Source organism: Theobroma cacao, chromosome 9, assembly GCF_000208745.1.
Source record: "Theobroma cacao cultivar B97-61/B2 chromosome 9, Criollo_cocoa_genome_V2, whole genome shotgun sequence".
Taxonomy (NCBI): Eukaryota; Viridiplantae; Streptophyta; class Magnoliopsida; order Malvales; family Malvaceae; genus Theobroma; species Theobroma cacao.
Window position 1 is genome coordinate 35521198 of NC_030858.1, and position 22483 is coordinate 35543680.

The following is a 22483-nucleotide window of genomic DNA, read 5'->3' on the forward strand; positions in this document are numbered from 1 at the left end:
TTTCAATTATATTTAATCAAGTCCGTATACTTTTATTTTGGATCAAAAAATTTTTTGTTACTAATAGTTGCCACTTATCATTCTTATATCACATGGTGCTAACACATTCAATTGACAAATCATGATAAATAGTAATATAACATAATGATATGATCACATGATATTTTTTATCATTCATGTCAGCTCTATGTGAGTATAAAATGATAAATAATATTTTAACTAATGATAATAAAAATTTATTTAGTTTAAAATAAATAATAAAATTTGGTTGAATGTTATAAAAGATAAGTATGCTTAAATATTACTAGTATTATTTACTAAGAAAAATGCTGAAAAATAGCTGGTTATTCCTTTCAAGCTGTTTCAAAGTGGTTAAACGCTTGCAAATTTGCAAATGAATTACATAGAAAACGAAATTTATTTATGGAAAACATGCTTAAAATTCTTGATTTAGAGATATATACATTTCATTGACTTAAATTTTAATACATAAACTAACTATTCCTTTCCCATATTGAAAGCGGTTAAGGTCATCTTTGATATTTAAATGAAAAGATTAAAACCTACCCTTTCTTTTGTTCGTTTCTTAATAATCTAAGTAATTTATTCGTCATCTGTGAAGTTACGACTTAAATATTATTTTCGTCTTTTCTATTTCAAAATTATAATTTATGTAAAAATCTCATTTTATTAATTTAATTATTAATTTATTCGATAATTTGTTAGTTAACAATTGTTTGTTTCACATTTTTATTTACATAATGAGTGTGTAAAAACCATAGAAATTCCATTACTGAATTGATAAATGCAGTTATAAGCAAAACGGGTTTGATAATTTGGTGCAAATGGGGTTTAGATAAAATTTAAGAAATCAGTAAAATTGACTTCAAGGAGAGTCTTTCAATAGACATTATCTTTAAGATTTATTTTGCCTCCACCACTTGGTATGCAAAATGAGAATAATGCAAATAGCTTTAGGGATACAATGAAGCCAATGTTTAATTTCATTTCGCACTTTACGAGAATATACCGTTAGATACACCTGAGAGTTTGTAAAATTATTCGGTTTTAGACCCTACTTTCTGTAGCAAATAGATTATAAAGAATTTGGATACTTTTGTAGTTGAAGAAAATTTAAGTGTTTATGTTAATAGAACATAATATTTTTTTTACTTTTGATTTTTTTGTTTTTGTTTTATTTTTGGTTTGATGTGTCAAAATAATTGATAACAAGCACTTTATATAAGCTTACAAGTGTCTATTCTTTAAGGACACAATCCTTTAATAAATATATCATTTTGTGTAAAAGATATTTTTATATTTTACAATATATAATTTTTGGATAAATGTATTGTTTTAATAATTATTTTATGATAAAAACTATTCATTTCATAAAATATAATATTTGAGTTATAATTTAAAATAATAATTTTTAATATTTAAACTTTTGAGTCATGATGTTTTTTTAATTTATCTCATAACTTTTAGATATAATTTTATCAAAAAATATAACTATTTACATAAAAACTTACCTATAATCTAATAGTCACGTTATGTCACTTTCTATAACATAACTTTTGATCTAAAATAATTTTTCATCAGTGATATAATTTTTAATTTTAAAAATACACCGACGTGATATCCTCCAAACAAAAGGTAAGAAATAGACACGTGTTGAGAAAGCAACAGCAGAAGGTCGGTAGGAAATGGGGGATGATCACGGTTTTTCTGATCTCTCTGCAAACAAAGTTTCACATAAGGTAACGGTGGTGTGCAAACGTGGTCCATATAAAACGGAACCAGATCACCTCCATCTGGTCCGTGAAACGAGCCGCGTAGAAATGAAATATTGAAAACCACAAAAAAAATCTCATTTGGGTCTTTACGACCCGTTTCATTGGTCTCTTTCATATCCGGTTCCGACTTAGACATGTCTGAACCAAAGAAAGAAAAATGGGAAAAATTAAAAACAAAACAACAAGAGGAAAATAAAAATCTCAACAAACGCGAACTTAACCAACCGGTAACCGGATCTCCCTGTGGAATGCATTTTGATGCTGTTTATATACACAACTGGATTCTGACGCCGTTTTAACCGGCTTAGACTGTTAGATTTTTTTTTAAAAATTTTTATTTTATTTTCGTTCTTTCTTTTTCAATACATTTTGCAAGGGCTAAAGGGCTTGTTGTATATTTAAGGAACGCTTCGAGCACTCTTATTTTTCTGATAAGCTTCGCTGTCGAGCTTCGCCGGAGCTTTCAACAGGGCGGCAAAAAAAAATATATATTTTTTTTCATTCGTTAGTTTCCATCGAAGTCTGAACAAAAGAAATTTAAAGTAAGTTACTTCACTACTTGAAAATGGTTTAATATTTTTCTAGGAATCTCGAATTTCATCGGTTCTCGTGTTTCTAGATCCGTTTTTCATGGTAGCAAATGTGCTTTATAGATCCCAGTTTCTCGCTTTTTTGAGGAATTCTTTCTTTTTTCAGAGTATTGTTTCCGTTTGTTGACTTACAGGAATTTTTTTTTGGGTTCAGGGGAGAGTGAATTCAAAGAAAGGCAGGCTTTTTATTTTCCAGGATCTCAGTAAAGGATAAAGCTTTGAGTGAGAAGATTTCCAGCTAGCTTTTCAGTTTGTCAAGGCTCTGTTTGGCAGCGCCTTTCGAGAAGCCTAATTTCACCACCAAGCTTGAACAAATGGTAGTGAAAGTAGCAGCAACGGCGTGTTTGCAATGGTCACAGCCAATTCTTCCTCAATCTCCACCTTCCTCTCAAGCTTTAGCTTCAGCAATCTCTTCACCTTCACTTCCCAAACGCTGCCGTAGTGATGGTGCTCTTATTTTCAAGTCAGTTCAAAGACTGAACCGGTCGGCTCTGTTCGGTTCCCACTCCACCAATATTCAACGGTCCCGATCTTGCGAGTTTCTCAAATCAGGATCCCGAACTTTAAGAAAAGCTTGCAGCGCTAGTTTAGATGCCTTTTCGGATGAAGAATTTTCAAAAAAAATTCAAGAATTGGCTCTCAGATTCCAGTTGTCAGACGACGATGGTGACACCAACAGCAAAAATACCCGAAATTCTTTAGATTCAGGAAGGGAGACGGGAGCCGTTTCTGATTCCAAAACCGATTCTTTGAAATTCAACGACCAACCGTCATGGTTAGAAAGAGGAGAAGAAATAATTCCATCAAGCATCGAACGTAAAGCCAACAGTGTTGATCTTCCGCTTTCGCTTCGAATTATAAAGAGAAAATTGCAATGGCAAGAAGGGTTTCGAGAAGCAGGGGAATCGGCTTATTGCTCAATGAAAAAGGCGTTTTCTTCAATGGTTTTTATAATCCGCGAGCTTCAGAGTTACACTTTACAAATGCGAGAGCTTTTGTTTTATGAAGATTTGCAAGGGATTCTTGTTAGAGTTCAGAAAGAGATGCACGCGTCGTTCGTTTGGTTGTTTCAACAGGTTTTTTCTCATACACCGACTTTGATGGTTTACGTGATGATCCTGTTGGCAAATTTTTCGGTTTATTCCATGGGAAGCAACGCTGCTATAGCAGCAGCAGCAGCGAATCCCGCACCTGGGTGTATTGTTTCTGTGGTTGAGGTTCAAGATCAGAAGAATCAAAAGTTTGATTCTTCCTCAATAAAATCATTTTCAGTGACGTCATCAAGTGGAAAAACCACTTCGATTGGCGGAAACAACGGCGGTGGTGGAAAAGTTAGGCCCGTTGCTAGTGGCACAGACGGTGACGGGTTCTTTGATGGATCAGACCAGTTCAGGACCATTGTTCCTGACGGAGCTTCCCAATTATCATCTCCAGGAACTACAGGGGAAGCGCAAACGGAGTCAACGTCAGGGCAAGTAACTAGAGAAGAAGAGCTAAGTCTTTGGAACTCAATCGTTGATGAAGCTTCAAAAATGCAAGCTTCATTTGGAGATGAATCGCTCGATCGTGAAACAATTCAGAGATTTATTTCGCCTGTTATAGCAAAGATCGAACCGGATGGTGATTATGAAGATTATTTCAGAACTGAGCTTCTGTACCAAACAGGGTTGTCACAAGAGCCTAACAACCCTCTCCTTCTTGCCAATTATGCTCAGTTTCTCTACCTTGTTGCACATGATTATGACAGGTACAAAATCTTCACCATCTTTTCATTCAATTTCCTTTTATGCTCTTTTTTGAGTTGGCTCTCACTTCATCATAGTTAGCATACTATTTTAAGTTCTTATAACATATTCGGTGTGTCTAGATTCATGGTGAAAGTAAATACGGAGTCAAGCACTGAGCTGGTTCAGCTGAAGCAGGAAGTGCTGTAATATCTATTTCTTGGCTTTTTGTTTCCGACTGCGCGGAAATAATTTGTTTATTAAAAAAAATGTTATCAACCTTGTCGTTTTGCCCATGCTTTGGGATGGGATTGTCTTCAATCTCTGATGGAGAGCAAACGTGTGGTGCAACTTGATAGGTTTCCCGTCCATGGTAAATATGAAAATATCCCCATATGCCACCTTTTGCGCGTGAATCTTCACGTGCCTAACAGGAAAATATCCCCTCGCATGCTAACAGCCTTAGACCTATATGAATTAGTTGTTGAATATTGGACTTTTGACTAGGAAGATCTTTGCAGTGTATACGTAACTGTGAGTCGATCTTCACTTCAGATGATGGACATTACAGCTGTTTGACTAAGGGTTTTGTTTTGTTTTGTGGTTTTTGTTGCGCGTAAACAGAGCCGAAGTGTACTTCAAGAAAGCAATAACGGTGGAACCAGCAGACGCGGAAGCATACAGTAAATACGCGAGCTTTCTATGGAGAGTTAGGAATGATTTGTGGGCAGCCGAGGAAACTTTCTTGGATGCAATTTCTGCAGATCCTAGTAACTCTTATTACGCCGCAAACTATGCTCATTTCCTATGGAATACTGGTGGAGAGGACACTTGTTTCCCTCTAAGCTCTCCAGACACTACCCAAGAAGCTTAAAAACCCTTTAAAAAACACAAACAAAAAGAAGAAGATAGACGTCAGAAACATAACCCACCAGAGCAAAAATCATATGGCTACCGCCCCTCCTTTGTTTTTTCCCTTCTCTTCTGGAATTTGTTTACGAAATAAGGAAAAATGAAAAAAAGAAATAAGCAACCAAAGTAAAGGAGAGAAAAAGAATTTTCTTGTCTTTGAAACTTGTGTTATATTCTTTAATCCTAGTATTTCCATTTTAAGTGGTGGTGAGGCAACTTGGAGAGGGTGGGTTATTGGAGGTGTTTTGGAAGCAGGGTTTCACGCAAGGAATACGGGGAAAATGCATGGAAGGTGGCGACAGTTGGAAACTTGTTAAGCGCTGTGCGTGTCCTCGGCAGGAGCAGGCTGGTACTTGAGAACTACACACGTCAGGTGGAGTTTGGAGGAGGGATGAAGCTTTGATAAGCTTAGCTTTTTTGGCCTTTCTTTTTCTTTGCCTTTTTTGGCACAGGTCAAAATCATTGGTCTTCTTATTGGTTTACACCAGACCACATTACGAATTTGTACTTAGTTACCTTTTTTTTTTTTGTTAATACAAGAACCATTTTAATTTTTTTTTCATTTCTTTTATTTTAAATAAAAAAAATTCGATTATAACAATACTTGTCAAATATGCTAAAAGGAGCACGTGGTTCTTTTTGAGGTGCTATTACTTGCAAATCACTGTTCGTTTATGATGAAATCATGCCTCCCTTTTATGTAGTTGCTTAGCTTTTTAGTCACCTCCTTTATACATATTTTGCTTGCCACTTTAAGTCCATATTGGACTACAGTGTAATATATTTTGCGAGCTGAACGTCGATTAGTTAATTAATATCTAAATAAATGAGCAAGTTGTTTTGAGTGGCTGGTACTAGAGAATAATTGCAGTAGGAACTGATTCCTTCTGTCTGATTAGCGATCTTTCATACTTTTTGCAAGTGTAATTATTTAAAGGGCACCGGCCCTTGAGCAGTTGATTAGACCTTGACTAGAAAGATATACTCATTTTGGTTGGTGCAGCAGAAGCTGCAAGAACAAATAGTAAGAGCTTCATGCTAAGCACAAGATGAATTGGATTGTGCTACTGACCAAGAGTAGGTACTCCATGCTTACCAGATTCAACCACAGCTATTTCGTACAAAAATTTGGAAACTTTCGAGGTAAAAAAGGTACAAGAATTCTGCACACCAGCTTCACGGGATGCTGCAGTGGAAGTCACTACACCGACAGAATTGTTACAATACTCAAATATTGTTTACTACTTTAGAATCAAAATTGCTTTGCAGAGTCCTCCCAGCTACTCTCTGCTGCTTTTCGTTCATAGATTTTCTCCGTCTGATCTAAAGCTTGCTACCATTATTAGCAGGTGGCCATAATACTTAGTCTATTCCATTTACATGCACGGTAGCCCTTCTTTGATCAAACGCTCGTCGTATTGAAAGCTGCCATCGGTCGTTGCTTTTTGAAGTTTTTTCCTTTTGTCAAGCAGGCAACCAAATGAATGGCTCCAGAAAATTACGAAAGTTTTTCTCGAACCCACGACCAAACTAATCGAGTTGATTGAAAGAGATTATGTCCAATATATCGGCCATGCACATGCAAATGTTCATACAATGTTACTCCAAGTACTATTGGGGCTGTAATCTTCTCCTTGTCCTTTTTCATCGATTAATTATAGAAGTATAGAAGAGGGGGAAAGAACTCGACCTTTTCCTTTTGACCTTTTTTGGCTTCGGATGTATTAATATGAACGAACATCGCATTAATAAACCCATTCTTCTGAGCACATGGGGGCTGATGCAGTGTACATTATGGCGCTCATACCTTTTCCTCTCACAACGCTTCTAGGGATTGAGGTTTGGCCAAAGCAGAAAATGACGGGCTATTCACGTGAAGGGATGGTGATGTTAAGCTACTCCCCATATCTCTCCTTTTTTACTACCGCCCCACGCCATTGCCAACTAACCTATATTAATATCTCCCTCTGTTTATTTTCTTTTCTTATTTCATTAATTAATTATACCAAACCTAAAGAAAAAGAGAAAATGAAAAGCTGAGTTGAATCTTTAGCTTTGAATAGTAAAACGAACAAATATATATATATAAATCTAAATAATTTTGTAACGTGACTGGGTTGACTATTTGCCACCTTCTTTTTTTCTTTTGCAATTTGTATGAATATATAATATAGAATAGAAATTTAAAATAACTTGGTCTCTCATTGATCTAGTGAATTTTTTCTTTCTTTTTCAAATGAAATTGAGGACTCACACTAGTAAAAAACAGGCTTTTTCAGATAAAATATTTCTTCGAAAAAGCTCAAATTTTCGTTGGAATCCCTCCTCTCTCTAACTCTTGAATTCCTTCAATGTAACAAGAAAACTAAAAGAGGGACTAAACTTGAACTGGGGTTCTGTTCTCTAATTATTTCACCTCCAAAACACTTTGCTGTGGTAAAAAGAAAAATTGACAGTTTATTTGTTTATTCTTTACCATTAGTATCTATTCAAACTATGTATTAATTTTTCTCCCTCTCGCTCTAAAATTATCCAAGGTAATGTTAGATTCTAAGATCTTTAAGCAAAAACACAAGCTCACCATCTAACTAGAGTTAGGCCAATCACATTTTTCCCTTTTCAGCTAACTCTATGACAGAAAATAAATTGAAACAAAAAGAAAAATAGGAAGGATTTTGATAACCATGGGCTTCTTAATAAACTCAGCCCATTTTAATATGGGTTTCTTTTCACTAATTTGAGGAGGGCAGAGTGGGCTAAGTTTTGTAATAAATTGTAGGCTTTTACCCCGAGCTCTGAAGCCCATTACTTGTCTGGGTCGGCCTCTCTTAATGCTTAATTTGCTACATTGAGCTTTTGGATAGAAGACCAATATTTTTAAATTGGTCGAATTTATACTCTTGCCTCAAGCAAACACTTTATCCTTTTAATCTTATTTATTTATTTCAATTTTGGATAAGAAAATCATAAATAAATACAAATAAATAGAAAAAGGACAAATTCTACTTACATCGCTTGTGGTTTTAACTTTTCTCTTATAACACTCCCATTTTTTTTCCAATTAACATCCTGTGGATAAATTTTATTTTTATAAGAGATTAAAATGTAAATTTTGTCTTAGTAAAATTTTTAAAAAATACTCTTAAATGTAAAAAAATAGGCTTATTTTTTAACTAAGAGAATTTTGATAATTTTTAAAAATAAAATTAACAGTTTAACTTTTATGGGAACAAAAATTATTTATAGGGTGCTAATTGAGGAAGAAGATATCCATAGAATATTAATAGAAAAAACAATTATAAGATGCTATGTGAGAAAGTTAATATCACAAAAGGTGTAGTTGAAGTTCGTAAAAAAAAGGAAAATATATTAAATTAAGCAAAGATTCTAATATTTAACCAAATTCGATATATAGCTGTTATTTTCAAGAAAATGTATCAAGACATGGAGTTCACCTTTCACTTTTTTTTTAATCTTATTCACAGCTAGAAAAAACAGGAGTATATGGTGAGAAACTTAGTATATTCTTGGTTTTAAAGGTTAGTCTAAACAAACTAATGAGAAACTCTCTTTCCATCTATTTACATTTTTAGGATGGCATCTTTTTCTATTAGTGTTTATGTGTTTTTAAGTGTTGCATAACATGACATGATATGCTCAACATGTTTATTACACGAATTAGATTAAAATTATATATGACACGACATAATGATTTATAATCCGTTTAAATTATTAACATGATTAATTACACATGTAATAAACGAATTACAAATTATATAAATACACAATAATATAATTATTTTAAATTTAAATCTACTTAATTCCGTGTCACTGTTTATCTATCTTATTACCATGTGGTATAAACAATATTCAAGAAGATTATCTCCCTTTATTTTCTTTCGTATGGGAAGTTTTAAACAAACCATCCCCGCAGCAAGACCGGAATCCCATGTTGCTGAAATCTAGCAGGTCGACGGTCTATTCACCCGTATCTTTGTCAGCCCGGATGTGCAGCCCTTCCCATTTCCCACACGCAAAAAGAACAATTAATGTATGGAGACACATGAATTAATTAATTAATTACCATAATTCCTTTAAAAAACAATTTTGATAATAACCATTTAGAAAGCCATCCGAAGGAGGATTAAAACCCAAGGCTTCAACTTCTCCCCGATTTCCTCACCCCCTAATAATAATTCATGTAGCATTAATTCTCATATTTGAAATGGGCACCCACATTTTCTTTTCGAGACCTTCCATTTTTGTCATTGCTTTGATAACCCCAAAACACCCCTTCATTGCATAGGCTGAAAAGCTTATACTTTAAGGGTTAGAATCGTCTTATTAATATATGATGGCATCATTCCTATCCATACAAAGGAGTAGGGGGAGTGCTCCCATCATCCCCTGCACTAAAATTTCCCACAGCTAATTTACCATCTGATTTTCATTCAACTCATATAGAAATTTTTGGTAAAATTTTAAGAAAATGATTAAATAATTAATTATGTAATTAATTGTGGGTTTAATAACGAACCCACTGATCTCTCCATCTCTTTCCTTTAACAATTTGTCTGAGAGAGGAAGCTCAGGAGTTACAGCCACAGGGAATTCTCAATCGTTGGATTGATCACCAGCTCATCAATAGTAATTTCGCCATGTGGCTTTTACCAAGGCTTGCTGTGAGCTACTTGTATAAGCCACAGCTAGAATCTCTTCTGTCTTAAGCTTTTGTTATGGGGTTTTCTTACAACTAGAAAGAAGAGAGAAAAAATAAAAGAAAGAAAGAAAAGAACTCTTACTTAATTTTCTTCCCCGTTTTAATCTTGCTCAGGTATCTCTTCATGGAAGAAGGGGGCGGTGGTTTTGGTTATGGGAATTTACTGTCCAGGTCTTCTGTATATAAACCTAGTCCTCCATTATCTGCTATAGACAGGTTTTTATGGGGTCATAACCACTCGAAGATCAGCAAAGGAACAGTTGGTTCCACGGATGGTTTGCTGCGTGGTTTCTCCTTCTCGAGTGATGAAATTGGTGGCTATGTAGCTGGAGTTTCATGGCAAAGTAACCTTGATGAAAGCTTTGTTGACGGGCTTTTCATAGATGGGGGGAGCTTTGCTTTGACCGGTGACAAAAACCCTAACATGGAAACGAAAGAAGTGCAAGTTTCGATGAAGAGTTTCCCTAAAGGGGTAGGGAAGAGAAACAAGAAAGTCGCATCTGCAGCTTTGATCAAGGGTCAGTGGACAGATGATGAAGACAGGTGATATAAAACAGTTTGTTTTCTTTATTTTTTCTTTTTAAAGATTTTGTTTCCGTTTAATGGTTTTTGGTGCAAATGATACTGAATTGTCCTAGGGTTTTTGTTTTGGTTGATACAATACAGAAAACTGATAAGACTGGTGAAGCAATATGGAGTAAGGAAATGGGCACAGATAGCTGAGAATTTGGTTGGTAGAGCCGGAAAACAGTGTCGAGAGAGATGGCATAATCATTTGCGCCCTGATATCAAGGTTTCTCTTTCTTAATTTTCTTTTGTTTTTTATCAGTTTGAATCAAACTGATCAGTTTCTTCATTTCTTTACCTGGTTTTTGTTGTCTTGATTCTTCAAAAATACATCAAGATTTCCGCGTTTATTCATTTGGTGACTCGTAGATTTGATTCTGACAAAGCAAATCGGAATCTAACAAACTTGGGTTTTTGACTAACAACAAACTCCTCGGACGTTGTCTGAAAATCTACGCATATTCAAACATTAGAGATTTTCGCAAACCCCGAAAGATGTGCTTAAGACACAGATATAGGACACGAAAGGATCTTACATTTAGGGTTTTCTTTTCATGCGTTATATGGTAAGAAAATTCCTTTTTTTCTTTTTGTAATCTCTCTGAGTTTGTTCTTGATTCTTCAGTTTGAAAGGCTTAAAGGCTTTTTGTTTGTATCTATAACTGTAAGTACCTTGACATGCAAATCATATGGCGGCGGGTTCAGAAACCGTTTTGCCAACATCTCCCATTTGTTCCACCTTTAGATCAGTATGTTCATTTTCATGTGATTTTGGAAATTATTTTTTTTTCTATCAAAGCACTAATTTCGTCATAAAAGAGGCATGCCTTTAGCCTTTCCGTGAGAAAACTTTTTCATTGCATTTATGGGTCCTTTCCTTTCAAAATGCAATCACCAATTCTTGTTAATTTCATGGTGTCTTGTTTCAGAAAGATAGCTGGAGTGAAGAAGAGGAGAGAGTATTAGTTGAAGCTCATGCCAAGGTTGGGAACCGGTGGGCGGAGATTGCCAAGTTCATCCCTGGAAGAACTGAAAATGCCATAAAAAATCACTGGAATGCTACGAAGAGGAGGCAAAACTCAAGGAAGAAGAATAAACAAAATGATAACCAAAATGGCAAACCTCAGCCATCTATTCTTCAAGACTACATCAAGAGCCGAAATCTGAATAGCAACAACCGCAGCGCCACCTCCATCACCCCAAGCAACAGCTCCACCACTTCCACCACCCCTTCTAGCTCCCCATTCTCTGAAGACTTGTCCAGTCAATCCAAATATTTTCTCCCCGATCAACCGTCCGAATCCAATGATTCTCAGCCTTTGATTACTCAAACATATGATGAGGAACTGCTGTTCATGCAAAACTTCTTTGCAAATAACAATAACATTCAACCATGCATTGATTATTCCTTAACCAAAGGTCTAACTGAGGTGAAGTCAGTCCTTGTTGATAACGTCAGCAAAGGTCCTTCAACCATTGACTGCTCTGGATTTAATTGTCAGGTAAACGGTGTTCAGCAGTGTAACCCAGCTGATCCTTTTGGATTCTCCTCTTCCATTACAGACCCAAACTCGTTGACCAGTAGCCTTCAGGAACAAGAGCCTCGAACCACCTATCTGTTTTCCGACCTCTACCTGTCCCGCCTGTTAAATGGATCAGCAACCACATCTTCATTTTCCGCAGACTACGGCTACACCAACATGAACACCGATCTCCAAGCTGAGCAAGCTTCTTCACATGGAAGAAAAGAGATGGACTTGATCGAGATGGTTTCCTCCTCTCAATTCTTCCGGTAGCAACATATGTTTTCTCTTAGTTAAAAGAACAATCCTAGATAGTTCTTAAAGGATGTGTGAGGGGGATGGAATTCTAGACCATAAAACATATGAGATAAAAGCTTTCACTAATGGGTTTGGTTCTTTTTCACTCTAAAGTCATGGTTTGCGAACAAAAAATGATGCTTGTTACACTTTTTCAGCTTTGTTTGGTGGACTGCAATCAATTTAATGCGGATTTGTCTTTTTGTTTACTTTTTCTCAACAAATTGCGATTCTTTGACGCGTTCTACGTTGACCAAAGTTTCGGTTCGTACTTTGATCTGGAATTCCGAAATAGCCTTAATCTTCTTGCCTTCCATTGCCGATAGGAATATTTCTCAGTTCTATGTACCCATAATTGTTATATTCCCTTCACATTTCAGGGCTGGCTGTCTTTCATTTTCTTGCATGCAATAATTCTACTTTTGCTATATATCAAACAAAGGGAAAAATCATTATGTTGGAGGTCCACTCCCTCCCATATTCCATTGTCAACAGCATTCATCATTATAATTGATTGAAATTCAACCAATTAGGAGAAAATTTTTAATTAATTCTAGTAATAGTTAATATATGTATATAACATATATTCAAATTTATTTATTTTTCTTATAAAACATGTATTTCGATGGAATTTAAATAGTTTTTATATATATAAGACATGGATGTAAATTTTTATTTTCATTCCATTTATCATGGAACTAATCAGTCTTTGTAGATGTATTTTTATTTTAATTATTGTCTTAACCCATTTACTTTCACTAATTATTGATTCATTGGTAGCAAAAAGATAAAGCAGACTATCTATGAGAATGAATTTAATAGACAACATAAAATTTTAAGAATTAAATTAAAATAACAATGTATTTAATAAATAAATCTTTATTATTTAATATTATAGGAGAATCATATTGGATTTTATTTAATTATATTATATCATTTAAATAAGAGTAATATAATTATATAAATATGAAATAATATAAAGAGTGAATATTTAATACTACAATTATATAAAGCATCAATTGTTATTAATTAATATTAAATTCTAGGGTAAAATACACTGACAGTCTCAACTTTCGATTATAATTTAATTTTTAAAATGAACACTTAATCCAAATCGTATAAAGACATTAATGTTTAAATGTAAAATATCTAAAATATCTTTATTTTTTTTCTCTCAAGTCAACGGCAACACTTCCTTACGCCGTGGCCACCCCACTGCTAGATCTACTTGGGCTTCCATGGGAGCACTGTGCACTCCCCTAGGAAACCCCAGATCGAGCTCCTTGGGGGCACTAGATCGATGCACCCTTGGGAAGGGTTGCTGGCCATTGTAGTCAGATGGAAAGAATTTTTTTTTGATAAAGAGAGAAAATTTTAAAATTATAATTTATAGTGATAATTTTTAAAATTAATGAAGAGTAAAATTATCTTAAAAATATTATCACGTTATCAAATTAACAAAAATATTAATAATTTATTAACGGTAAGACTTATATGTACAACGAAAATATTTTTTTGAGGCAGACGGTTCATTTTGAAAACTAATGAATCTATGTATAATTATGATCAAAAGTCGAAGAGTTAGTGTATTTTATCTTAAATTATATTATATAATTAAAATATTAATTAAATTTAACTTAAAGTTTATTATTTCATATTAATAATTTAATAACACTAAATTATTTTGCATAACATAAAATAATTTACTAATAATATGAAGTAATATTTATAAATTCATACAATATCATATTTTATTGTGTAATACCAAAATATTCATTATATATTTTTCAAACTTTTTATATTCTAAAATAACTATGTCTATTTGTTGATTTTGAAGTAGTTTATATTAATTAAACAGTTTATAATTTACAAGTATTTTGTACCAAATTTAATATTATTTTAAATTTATTAAGTTAATTTATAATTTTCATTATAAAAAAATACATAAATATGATTTTTTATATGCAATCACTATTCACTCACTTATGACCAGTATCAGAAAAGAAAATATTGTATTTGAAAACAATGGAAGTAAGAACATTTACAGGTATTAAGTTACACATTCATGAACAAATAAATAATGGCCTAAATTCCGTAAAATTTTTTATTCCAGCTATATCAAGGGAATGACAGACTTTCTGTCAGCTCTTTCCTCAAGAAAAAGGACATTGCATGCCTTGATTTCTAACTTTCTGCAATTAACTAAAGACAGAACACATATATCTAAACATGACAATTATTCTGTTTACTAAGGACCTTTTTGAATTGTATGTATGAACTTCTGATTTACAGGCTGAGGTATTGTGCTAAAGTTTTGTGTTTTCTAGGACTTCAAAATGTTTTTTCATGTCGTGGAAAGCTTCTGGCTTTTTCCCAGTGTGACATATGCAGTTATGAAGGTCATTTAGATTATCCTTCGACAAGGAGAAGCTATCTGGTCGTTTAACGTGTGTATGTTTCTAGTTCTGGGATCATGACATTTTGGCTCTGGCAAAGAAAATTCCAGCAAATAAACCTGGAACAAGCATGCAACAATTGACATAAGATGAAAATCTATGTTTGGTAAGTATTCATTCATGGTAGGCAGAGTCAGTTAAAATCATTACCGAAAAGTATGCTGAACGTGTTTGGTATACTGAGTGGAACTTTGAACAACACGATACCGGCAATAGAGATGGGAATCTTGTTCAAGGAACCTACAAGGCTGTAAATCAAGGATATAATGTCAGTGGTAGTATGATTACCATGTCAAAGCACAAAAAAAAAGAATACACTGCATATCATAGAAGATGAGAGTGGCGTGCAAATAAGGGAACTGGAGCCTGATTACAACATATACACACAAGTGATTCAAAAAATAAAATGTTATCACAAAAAGTGGGAGCAGTAGTAATGTAAGCCTTAATCCTCGCTTCCCCTCAGGAATTACTTGAAAAGAGATCATTACTGGCCGATGGATTTTAATCAACAACTATGTACTTCCTCATGGCTAAATGAACTAGATGGAACTATTGCTATGGACTAACACAGATACCAGTTATTTGCTTAGCACAGAAAAAATGTTCACTAAAAAGTAGATTGATCTATACATGAGCATAAAGCACATCAGCAGAGCCATATAGTTTATCTTCATTTTTCACTCTTGTTAACTTTCCTTGAAATCCACAAGCCAGTCTCTTCGACATAAAAACCTAAGAGGCATAAATTTCTTAAGGAGAAATTGTCTGACAATTTTGAGTTTAATCATACACAAAATCAAATACCTGTAAGTGGTTGGTCCAGTTTGATGCAAAAACCACATGGAGGTGAAGCTAATGGCAAGTCCAAGCAATCCACTAGCTGTTGCAACAACCCAAAACATTGGCAATTTAACTATATCACTGCAAATCAAACCTGCAAATGTTAGAATACAGAAGGTGCAACTTGCAAGATGAAAAACTTGTATGACTGCAACAAAGTTAAACCTTTTAAGATGTTCACTTACACATTTATCACATATTCCCATTCATTTAAAACAATAATCAAGAAGATGGCAAAGGGTAGAGACAACAAATTATTCAGCAAAACCATGGACACTTCATTAAGTGATCCTGATTTTGTTGTCTGCTTAGCTTTGTCCATGACACGCCGCAGAGTAAGCTGTCACAAATTACAAATGTTGCTCATTAGTTGGTAATCATAAAAATATAAAGAGATCTGCACGAAAACCGTGGTTCCCATAGTCAAAACTAGAATTACAGATCTCAAAAGTAAACAACACGAATAGACTAAATAGTGAATAAGTGTTCAATGCATACTGAGTAGCCAGCTGTTAAGATGCAATTTAGAATCTGCCAAGTATATCCTGTGGCATCAAATGAGAGATCTGTGATACTGCCACTGACAGCAGAGATAATCTGCAGAACAAAGACACGTAATGTCATTAATGTTAGACTTCAAATTTCTGAAGAGGAAAAATTAAATTCATCACTATAAGAGGTTGCTTTTTGATTTTTTGGGGAGTTGATTAACTAATTATGGAAGAGTGTTGACTTGATTGGTGCACTAAAGAATCAAATGGTGGTCATTCACATTGGCCTCTCTTGTGTCAAATGCATAATAATTTCTGTGTTTCCCTGATAAAATCAACGCTACAAGCGCAGCTAGGAAACTAAACTTTTAACTTCTTATGGGATATTGTCCATATTTTGAAGATTCTGAGAACAAAAATTAGTACTGAAGTTGGTTTGTGCTGCAACAAGACAATCACTCAAAGTCTGGGGACAGGAAGAAACTAGCATACAATCACACGGAGGTAAAATAAATGGTGTTTTCCCTGAATCTGATAACCTCAAGGAGTAACTTTACCATCATAAACATTGCTGCCCACACTTTCTGATTTTGACGTTTTCGAAAGACATAATATTCTCCAATTGCTGTTAAAATATTCGTCATGTTCTTCAGAATGGTCACCATTGCTATATTTATGTATTTCAAACTGAAATGAAACATGCAAAAACTGTGTATGTTAGGAGTCCACTTCTCCTCGCTTTTGGTCTATGCAATAAAAAAGGAATACGCTAAAGTTGCAGTCTATATCATACCTATACATGCCTGATACAAGCATGCCAACAAAGATGATATTCACAGGGATCCATACCCTGATCAGCTTCCAAGTGAGCTTTTCCACTGAAACTGCTCTACACAGACCCAATATGGCAACAACTAGACAACTGATCAGATTCTGCAGTGCAATACAGGAAAAAGAATGAACTTCCACCATGGCAAAGTTCTAACTGTTCACATGACAAGACCTCTTTGCCTACTTTGAATGCTATTAAGCTGGTGTACTAGATAGATTTACATACTTGATAAAACATCAAGGATATTCCTGCACTGAAATTATAACTTGAGAGAACAACTTTATTCAGCAATATCATGCTGCATGAAGAAATGCAGTAGGCTGTTCCAGACAGAAGAGGCCCAGATCGTCTTCCAAATACATGTGCACGTTTTTCATTCCCATCAAATGGAAGATTGAAACTGTCACCAATTGCTGCTCTATTCCCTTTAAGAAACCTGATTGAAGAAAGTAAATGGATTTTACACATTGTACTGAAGAACCAGTGATAAATACATCAAATTGACTTGTAAAGTATAAATTAAAAAAATTCAAATTTGTGTCAAAATCAAATTAGCAAAACTGTCATTCATGTGGGGATTGAAATACACCACACACAGGAGAGAACTTGAACAAATAGCAGTTTAGAGAAGAATTAAAGTAAAACATCAGAAGTTGAAAATGTATTTGGTTAATTCTACCTATCAGTCAATGTTCCAGGCTCAGCATTTGCAGTGATACTGTTAATTGACCTCTGCCCTTGCTGATGGATAGTGTTCAGGATCTCATATGCTCTATTTTTATCTGATGTCACCTTCCCGTTCCAAGAGGTTAATTCTGATTCCTCAGAATCATGACAAACAACCTGATCTAACTTGATATTTGACATATCACTGACCTGCATATGAGAAAAAAAAAACATAAAATTCGGAATAATCAGCCAAAGAGCTCCAAATTGCTACTGCCAAAAGTTCAAATGACAATTTGCCAATGAAGTGAAACAATCCTAAAGCATGAACAAAAACTATAGTAGAAATAAGTTACTCCCTCAAAGATTAGAAAATTGTTGAAACTTCAGTGCAGCAATAGTGCCTAAAGTAGAAGCTTTGCAACAAAATTCTATTGCTATCTCTATCAATATTCAGATATGTAAGTGAAAAACATGAAATTGCGCTGCTTTTGTTACTATAATTTTTGCCCTCCACAGTTTAAATAGAAAAAAAAAACTTTCAATTTAAGGCAAATTAAGCCAAAGCATTTGCAATTAGTTAATTCGACTAATAATCCATGTTCGCAGAAAGAGAAAGTTTTCATCTTTGTTTGTAATACTTATCGTAATGCCAAGATTTTATGAAACAATCGGCAAACAAATAAGAAAATTAAAATTTTAAACATAACCCAAAAACAAGAAGATATTACCAATTTGATTGGTGCCCTTCAAGCTTCAATTTAGTATCTAACCCGATTGGCAACAAATTACAGAGCAAAGCCCCGAAGAAAAAGAGAATTATAGGAAAAAGAAATTATCAGAGCATAATCAGTTAAAGAAGGCAATCAGACGCCTCGGAAATGAAAGAGAAAGCAACCCGGAGTCCCAGAGGCAGAGGATCATGCAAAAGACGTGAAAACTGAAATTCGGATTCTTTTTAGATTGCACGCAAAGGGAAAACTAAAAGAGAGAGATCCAAAAGTAATGAGAAAGAAAAGTTTTTGAAGTTGTCACAAGTTGGCAGTTTAAAAGCATTGTGAAATGAAGGGTGAGGGAAGCAAACAGAGAGCGAGATTCCAGGAATGTAAGAATTTGAATAATGGATTTTGGAACAAGTCCCGAGGTTTTCCAAAGTCAAATGTTGTCTGAATCTAGCCATTAAAACTGAGCAAACAACTGAATTGAGAATGGATTTATTTGTTGATGGTGAAGCCTTGAAGGTGTTGCTGACTGGGTGCTGTTTTGAATCTTCTGATCTGTTTGCGCGGAATACATGCCCTGCTTTTGGCACTACAATGGAGGTGGGTCGGGTTCCCGGAGTCTCCAATTTGAAGCCCAATAAAGTTGAGCTTTGAATGCTTGATACTTCCTAAAAGACCCAAAGCGCAGTTTAGTTATGGGCCCATTGAGCTCAGGACGGCCCAAAATAATCCCATTCAGGAGCTCGAACTTTGCTCAAAGTTGTAACTGAGTTCGGCATCTTCTTTGTTTTTCCATGTCTCCAGGTCTACTTCAAAAAACTTATTTGGAGGCAATCTTCTCTAGGAAACTTTCATGGGGTCCAGGTGAACTGATTAATGTTTCCCTTTATTATAGAACATTGCCCTAAGTGTAGGACCAAGGAAGGAAAGGACTACAGGGTGCAGGTGCTGGGCCATTTATTCACCAACTTTTGCAGGAAGACGTAGAAACAGGAACTGACATTTTGTTACTACCGCAGCTGTTTCTGCCAGGGAAATGGGTCTTGTCTTTCAACTAGCACCGAGTCGATCATCAGATTTGAAGGACTGGGAAAGAAGAATTACACCGGTTTAACTTGGTGATAAAAGTAAAGCAATCCATTGGGGGTTTAAGTTTTGTGGAATGAAACAAGTTTATGAAGTTTGTCCATGGAGTTCTTTCGGGATGTGATATCTTAAACATCAATTCTCAATTTCAGTTGTCATTTCAACTCCGCATAACATGAATTCTCAACTCAACTCAGCCTGAGATCATGTGTAAGAAGATTTCAAGTACAACTCTATATTCATCTTATTTGAGAAGAATGTTTGTCAACATAAATTTATTTTGATAATTGGGTCCTTGGAATGAATGCGCTTCAGAGTTTTCATCCTAACTACGTTAACAAAAGGAATTTTTATTTGGAAAGAATTTGCCCTGCAGAAAACCTTGTAAGGCTGCAGAAGAGAAGCATATTCAGAAAGTACATTTACATTAGCAAGTTTGTGTATCAGATGGAGCAGCCTTGGTTCTGAGTTGAGTTCACTCTTTCAAATTTATAACAAAATGGCAAAATAAATAGACTGTAAACTTGAAATTAGATCTAACATCATTCAAAACTGACTTATATAAATACAAAAAGAGAGAGAAAAAGAGCTACTAATCTGATCCAAACAGAAGATTTACATCACATTCTCTGATACACAAGTTATCCTAATTAACACAGCAGACATATTCTATCATAGCATCACAGCACTCCACATCATTTGGTTAATTTTGGCTGTAACCCTTTCTTGTTTTTGGGTCCAAGCAGAAGAGGTAAAAACCTGTCAAAAAATCATGCGTCATCAACATCACAAACACATATGCAGGTGACAAAATTTTCACAATCTCAATATAATTAAATAAGATGAAAAAGTGAAAAGAAAAGAAAAGAAAATCAGGGTTAAGACAAAAGAGGAGAAAGAAATTACATACATACACTCTCACACTCAAACAGTGTACACAATCACAAAGCAAGGAAGCACAGCCCTTGGATTGAAAACCAACAACTCTTCCTCGTCTACATTGGTATGTGCCCCACTCCCTCCTCCCCTCCCTATCACCGAATCAAACCCACCATCCTCCTTGTCTATTTCTTCCCCTTCCGATCCGACCCGACCCGCCACGACCCTGCAGACCAGCATGGCCCGTTTCACGTTCATGAACTTGAATTCTTCCTCGACATCCTCAGGGATCGCCACGTGTGCTCTCCAGCTCGTAGATAGCGTGGGGATTCCGTCCATTTTGGGTGAGAAACCGGACTTAATTATCCCACAGATGCTACAATACTGTTGATTGCAAATGCTGGAACTCCCATTAAGTCCCAAATCACACATGAAAGTTGAACAGTAAAATCTCAACAGCTCGTTCCCATCAGCGATGCATCTCTCGTATCGTCTTCCTATACCGTTTCTTGCGGCTTTGGCTTTGACAAGCTCTCTGTACTCTTCGAACCTTGCCAGAATCTTCGGGCTGTTATGGATCTTTAAAATACGGTGGATTTCAGGGTTCTTAACTTTGTCTGTCCAACCTGTTTTGAATATGATCCGAACTATGTTCTTGCCCGAATCGCCATCAATGAGTTCGGATACGGCGTGTTTTGTTGCTTGGTGTTGTTCAAGAAAATGGGGTTTTTGGAAAATCTCACCGCAAGCTGTGCATGGGAAGATATCGTTACGTAGAGGGAAAAACTGGTTGTCGGATGAGATGTCGGATTCTGGACAAGACCCGGATGTTTTTTCATGACGTGTAGGAGGACTCTCGGATAAATGAGTTTCAGGTGGGATTATCATGGATACAAGGGATTGTTGGGAGTTTCTTGCGGAGGTTAACGTCGGTGTTGTTGTTGTTGCTGTAGGGTGTGTTTGGATGGTGTTTTTGCAGTTGGCTTTAGAGGAAGAGAAGATGCGTTTGAGACAAGACCAAGTCGAGGAAAGAGCTTTGTTAGGTTTGAGAGAAGGAGGGGGAAGAGAAAGAGGAGAGGCTTTGCGTTTCTTGGCTGGTTTGTGGTGGTCTTTGGCGGTGAAAATGAAGCAACCAAGGTGGAGAAGAAGGATGAAAAGAGAAAGGAATTTGTTGAAGAATACTGATCCAATGGTTTTCGCCATTGATAGACAGATACAGGCAGCTTGAAAAGTTTTCAGGTTGAGCAGCTAGCTCTGGTTCTAGTTTCAGGCCATCAAGCAGTCAATTACGTTGCTGAGAGAGAGAAAGAGATGTTGGAGGGAATGATGAAAGTAGAAAGGAAAAGAAAGGGAAAGGGAAGGAAGAATGTAAAGGTAGATGATGTTGTAAGAGTGGGGGCATGGAAGAATAAAGTTTTAGGAGTAGGTGTAACGCAACTTCATGGCACATTGGGCATCTCTCTCTCGATATCTTTATAAGACGATATATATAACTATTATAAGAGTAATTTTAATTTCTCGCTCTGGAGATGAGAAATTAATGACATGATTATTATTTTTAGTATATAGTTTTAATGTCAGTTTGCAGTCAGTTTAGCACGACCTTTAACCGAAAGTAACTGTGTGTCTATGCATTTTCTTGATTATGATCATCCCCGTTCTTCACTTTCTTTCTTTCGCTTTTCCTTTTAATTAAAAACTAAAAAATCCTATAAGAAATTGTATCAATTTTTTAATGAGAAATTAATAAACCTTCGGAGTTAAAAATTATTATTAAATTTTTATGAAAAATGATAACTTTTAAAATTAAGTTAAAATTATTTGATAAATTTTTTTTATATGTTATAATTTTAGTTAAAATTATCATAAAATGTATTTTTTTATAAGATAATATTGTAATTATTTTTAACAGATAAAAATATTTTTGAAATAAAAATAAAAATTCTCTTATATTTTTAAAAGAATAGAAGAACAAGCTCCTCATATGAGCTTTTCTTGAAGTTATTTTTTAAAAATTTTTATTTTAAAAATAAGTTATTTTTTTAAGAGCTTCTCAAAATTTATGTTTGGTTTGGTTTTTACTTTTAAAAAGTAGATAAGTTGAAAAAAAACAAGGCCAAACAAATATTAAATCATATTAAATTTAAGGTAGATGAGTTTATATATATCTCTTTATCAATATGTGTGCAGATTTAATTTAATTTTATGTTGAATTTATTTAATTAAATATTAATTTACTGTTTAGTTGAATTTTTAAAAATCAAATTAAGCTTACACTACAAAACAATAGTTATTATCAATTGAATATTTCTTTGACATCTCTAAATTCCGTTGATATTGAGCTTTATGATGGATTATTGACAAAATATTCCATCGATA

At 34.7% G+C, this 22483-nt stretch overlaps 4 protein-coding genes across 5 annotated transcripts; 2 read left to right on the forward strand and 2 right to left on the reverse strand.

Moving 5' to 3' along the window:
- On the forward strand, nt 2183-5582 carry LOC18590523. Its single transcript, XM_007016085.2, has 3 exons — nt 2183-2338; nt 2541-4133; nt 4735-5582. Exons 2-3 carry the CDS (start codon nt 2701-2703, stop codon nt 4982-4984), a joined length of 1683 nt encoding a protein of 560 aa, XP_007016147.2. The 5' UTR covers nt 2183-2338; nt 2541-2700; the 3' UTR covers nt 4985-5582.
- LOC18590524 (transcription factor MYB35) lies at nt 9867-12160 on the forward strand. The gene is made up of 4 exons (XM_018126929.1): nt 9867-10285; nt 10409-10535; nt 11239-11806; nt 11840-12160. Exons 1-4 carry the CDS (start codon nt 9867-9869, stop codon nt 12103-12105), a joined length of 1380 nt encoding a protein of 459 aa, XP_017982418.1. The 3' UTR covers nt 12106-12160.
- LOC18590525 (GDP-mannose transporter GONST2) lies at nt 14220-18677 on the reverse strand. Its single transcript, XM_018128258.1, has 10 exons — nt 18149-18677; nt 17431-17627; nt 16977-17187; nt 16713-16852; nt 16477-16606; nt 15927-16025; nt 15614-15768; nt 15393-15509; nt 14736-14833; nt 14220-14644 (listed from the first exon to the last, which is right to left on the reverse strand). The coding sequence occupies exons 2-10, from the start codon at nt 17616-17618 to the stop codon at nt 14601-14603; spliced, it is 1182 nt and encodes a 393-aa protein (XP_017983747.1). The 5' UTR covers nt 17619-17627; nt 18149-18677; the 3' UTR covers nt 14220-14600.
- On the reverse strand, nt 19634-21556 carry LOC18590526. 2 transcript variants are annotated; one of them, XM_007016090.2, is made up of 2 exons: nt 20140-21556; nt 19634-19984 (listed from the first exon to the last, which is right to left on the reverse strand). In XM_007016090.2, the coding sequence occupies exon 1, from the start codon at nt 21305-21307 to the stop codon at nt 20150-20152; it is 1158 nt and encodes a 385-aa protein (XP_007016152.2). In that variant the 5' UTR covers nt 21308-21556; the 3' UTR covers nt 19634-19984; nt 20140-20149. The 2 variants fall into 2 exon arrangements, with proteins under 2 accessions (XP_007016152.2, XP_007016151.2); XM_007016089.2 differs by having other exon boundaries at nt 20136-21555.

What these genes read in the sequence shown, in the direction of transcription:
- LOC18590524 (XM_018126929.1), top strand. Translation starts at nt 9,867, where the DNA reads ATGGAAGAAGGGGGCGGTGGTTTTGGTTATGGGAATTTACTGTCCAGG. An exon ending in TGGACAGATGATGAAGACAG is followed by an intron (nt 10,286 to 10,408) that starts GTGATATAAAAC and finishes GATACAATACAG; the next exon opens with AAAACTGATAAGACTGGTGA. An exon ending in ATTTGCGCCCTGATATCAAG is followed by an intron (nt 10,536 to 11,238) that starts GTTTCTCTTTCT and finishes GTCTTGTTTCAG; the next exon opens with AAAGATAGCTGGAGTGAAGA.
- LOC18590526 (XM_007016090.2), bottom strand. Translation starts at nt 21,307, where the DNA reads ATGGCGAAAACCATTGGATCAGTATTCTTCAACAAATTCCTTTCTCTT.
- LOC18590525 (XM_018128258.1), bottom strand. Translation starts at nt 17,618, where the DNA reads ATGTCAAATATCAAGTTAGATCAGGTTGTTTGTCATGATTCTGAGGAA. An exon ending in TATCCTTGATGTTTTATCAA is followed by an intron (nt 16,853 to 16,976) that starts GTATGTAAATCT and finishes ATTGCACTGCAG; the next exon opens with AATCTGATCAGTTGTCTAGT. An exon ending in CACGTTCAGCATACTTTTCG is followed by an intron (nt 14,645 to 14,735) that starts GTAATGATTTTA and finishes TGCTTGTTCCAG; the next exon opens with GTTTATTTGCTGGAATTTTC.
- LOC18590523 (XM_007016085.2), top strand. Translation starts at nt 2,701, where the DNA reads ATGGTAGTGAAAGTAGCAGCAACGGCGTGTTTGCAATGGTCACAGCCA. An exon ending in GTTGCACATGATTATGACAG is followed by an intron (nt 4,134 to 4,734) that starts GTACAAAATCTT and finishes GCGCGTAAACAG; the next exon opens with AGCCGAAGTGTACTTCAAGA.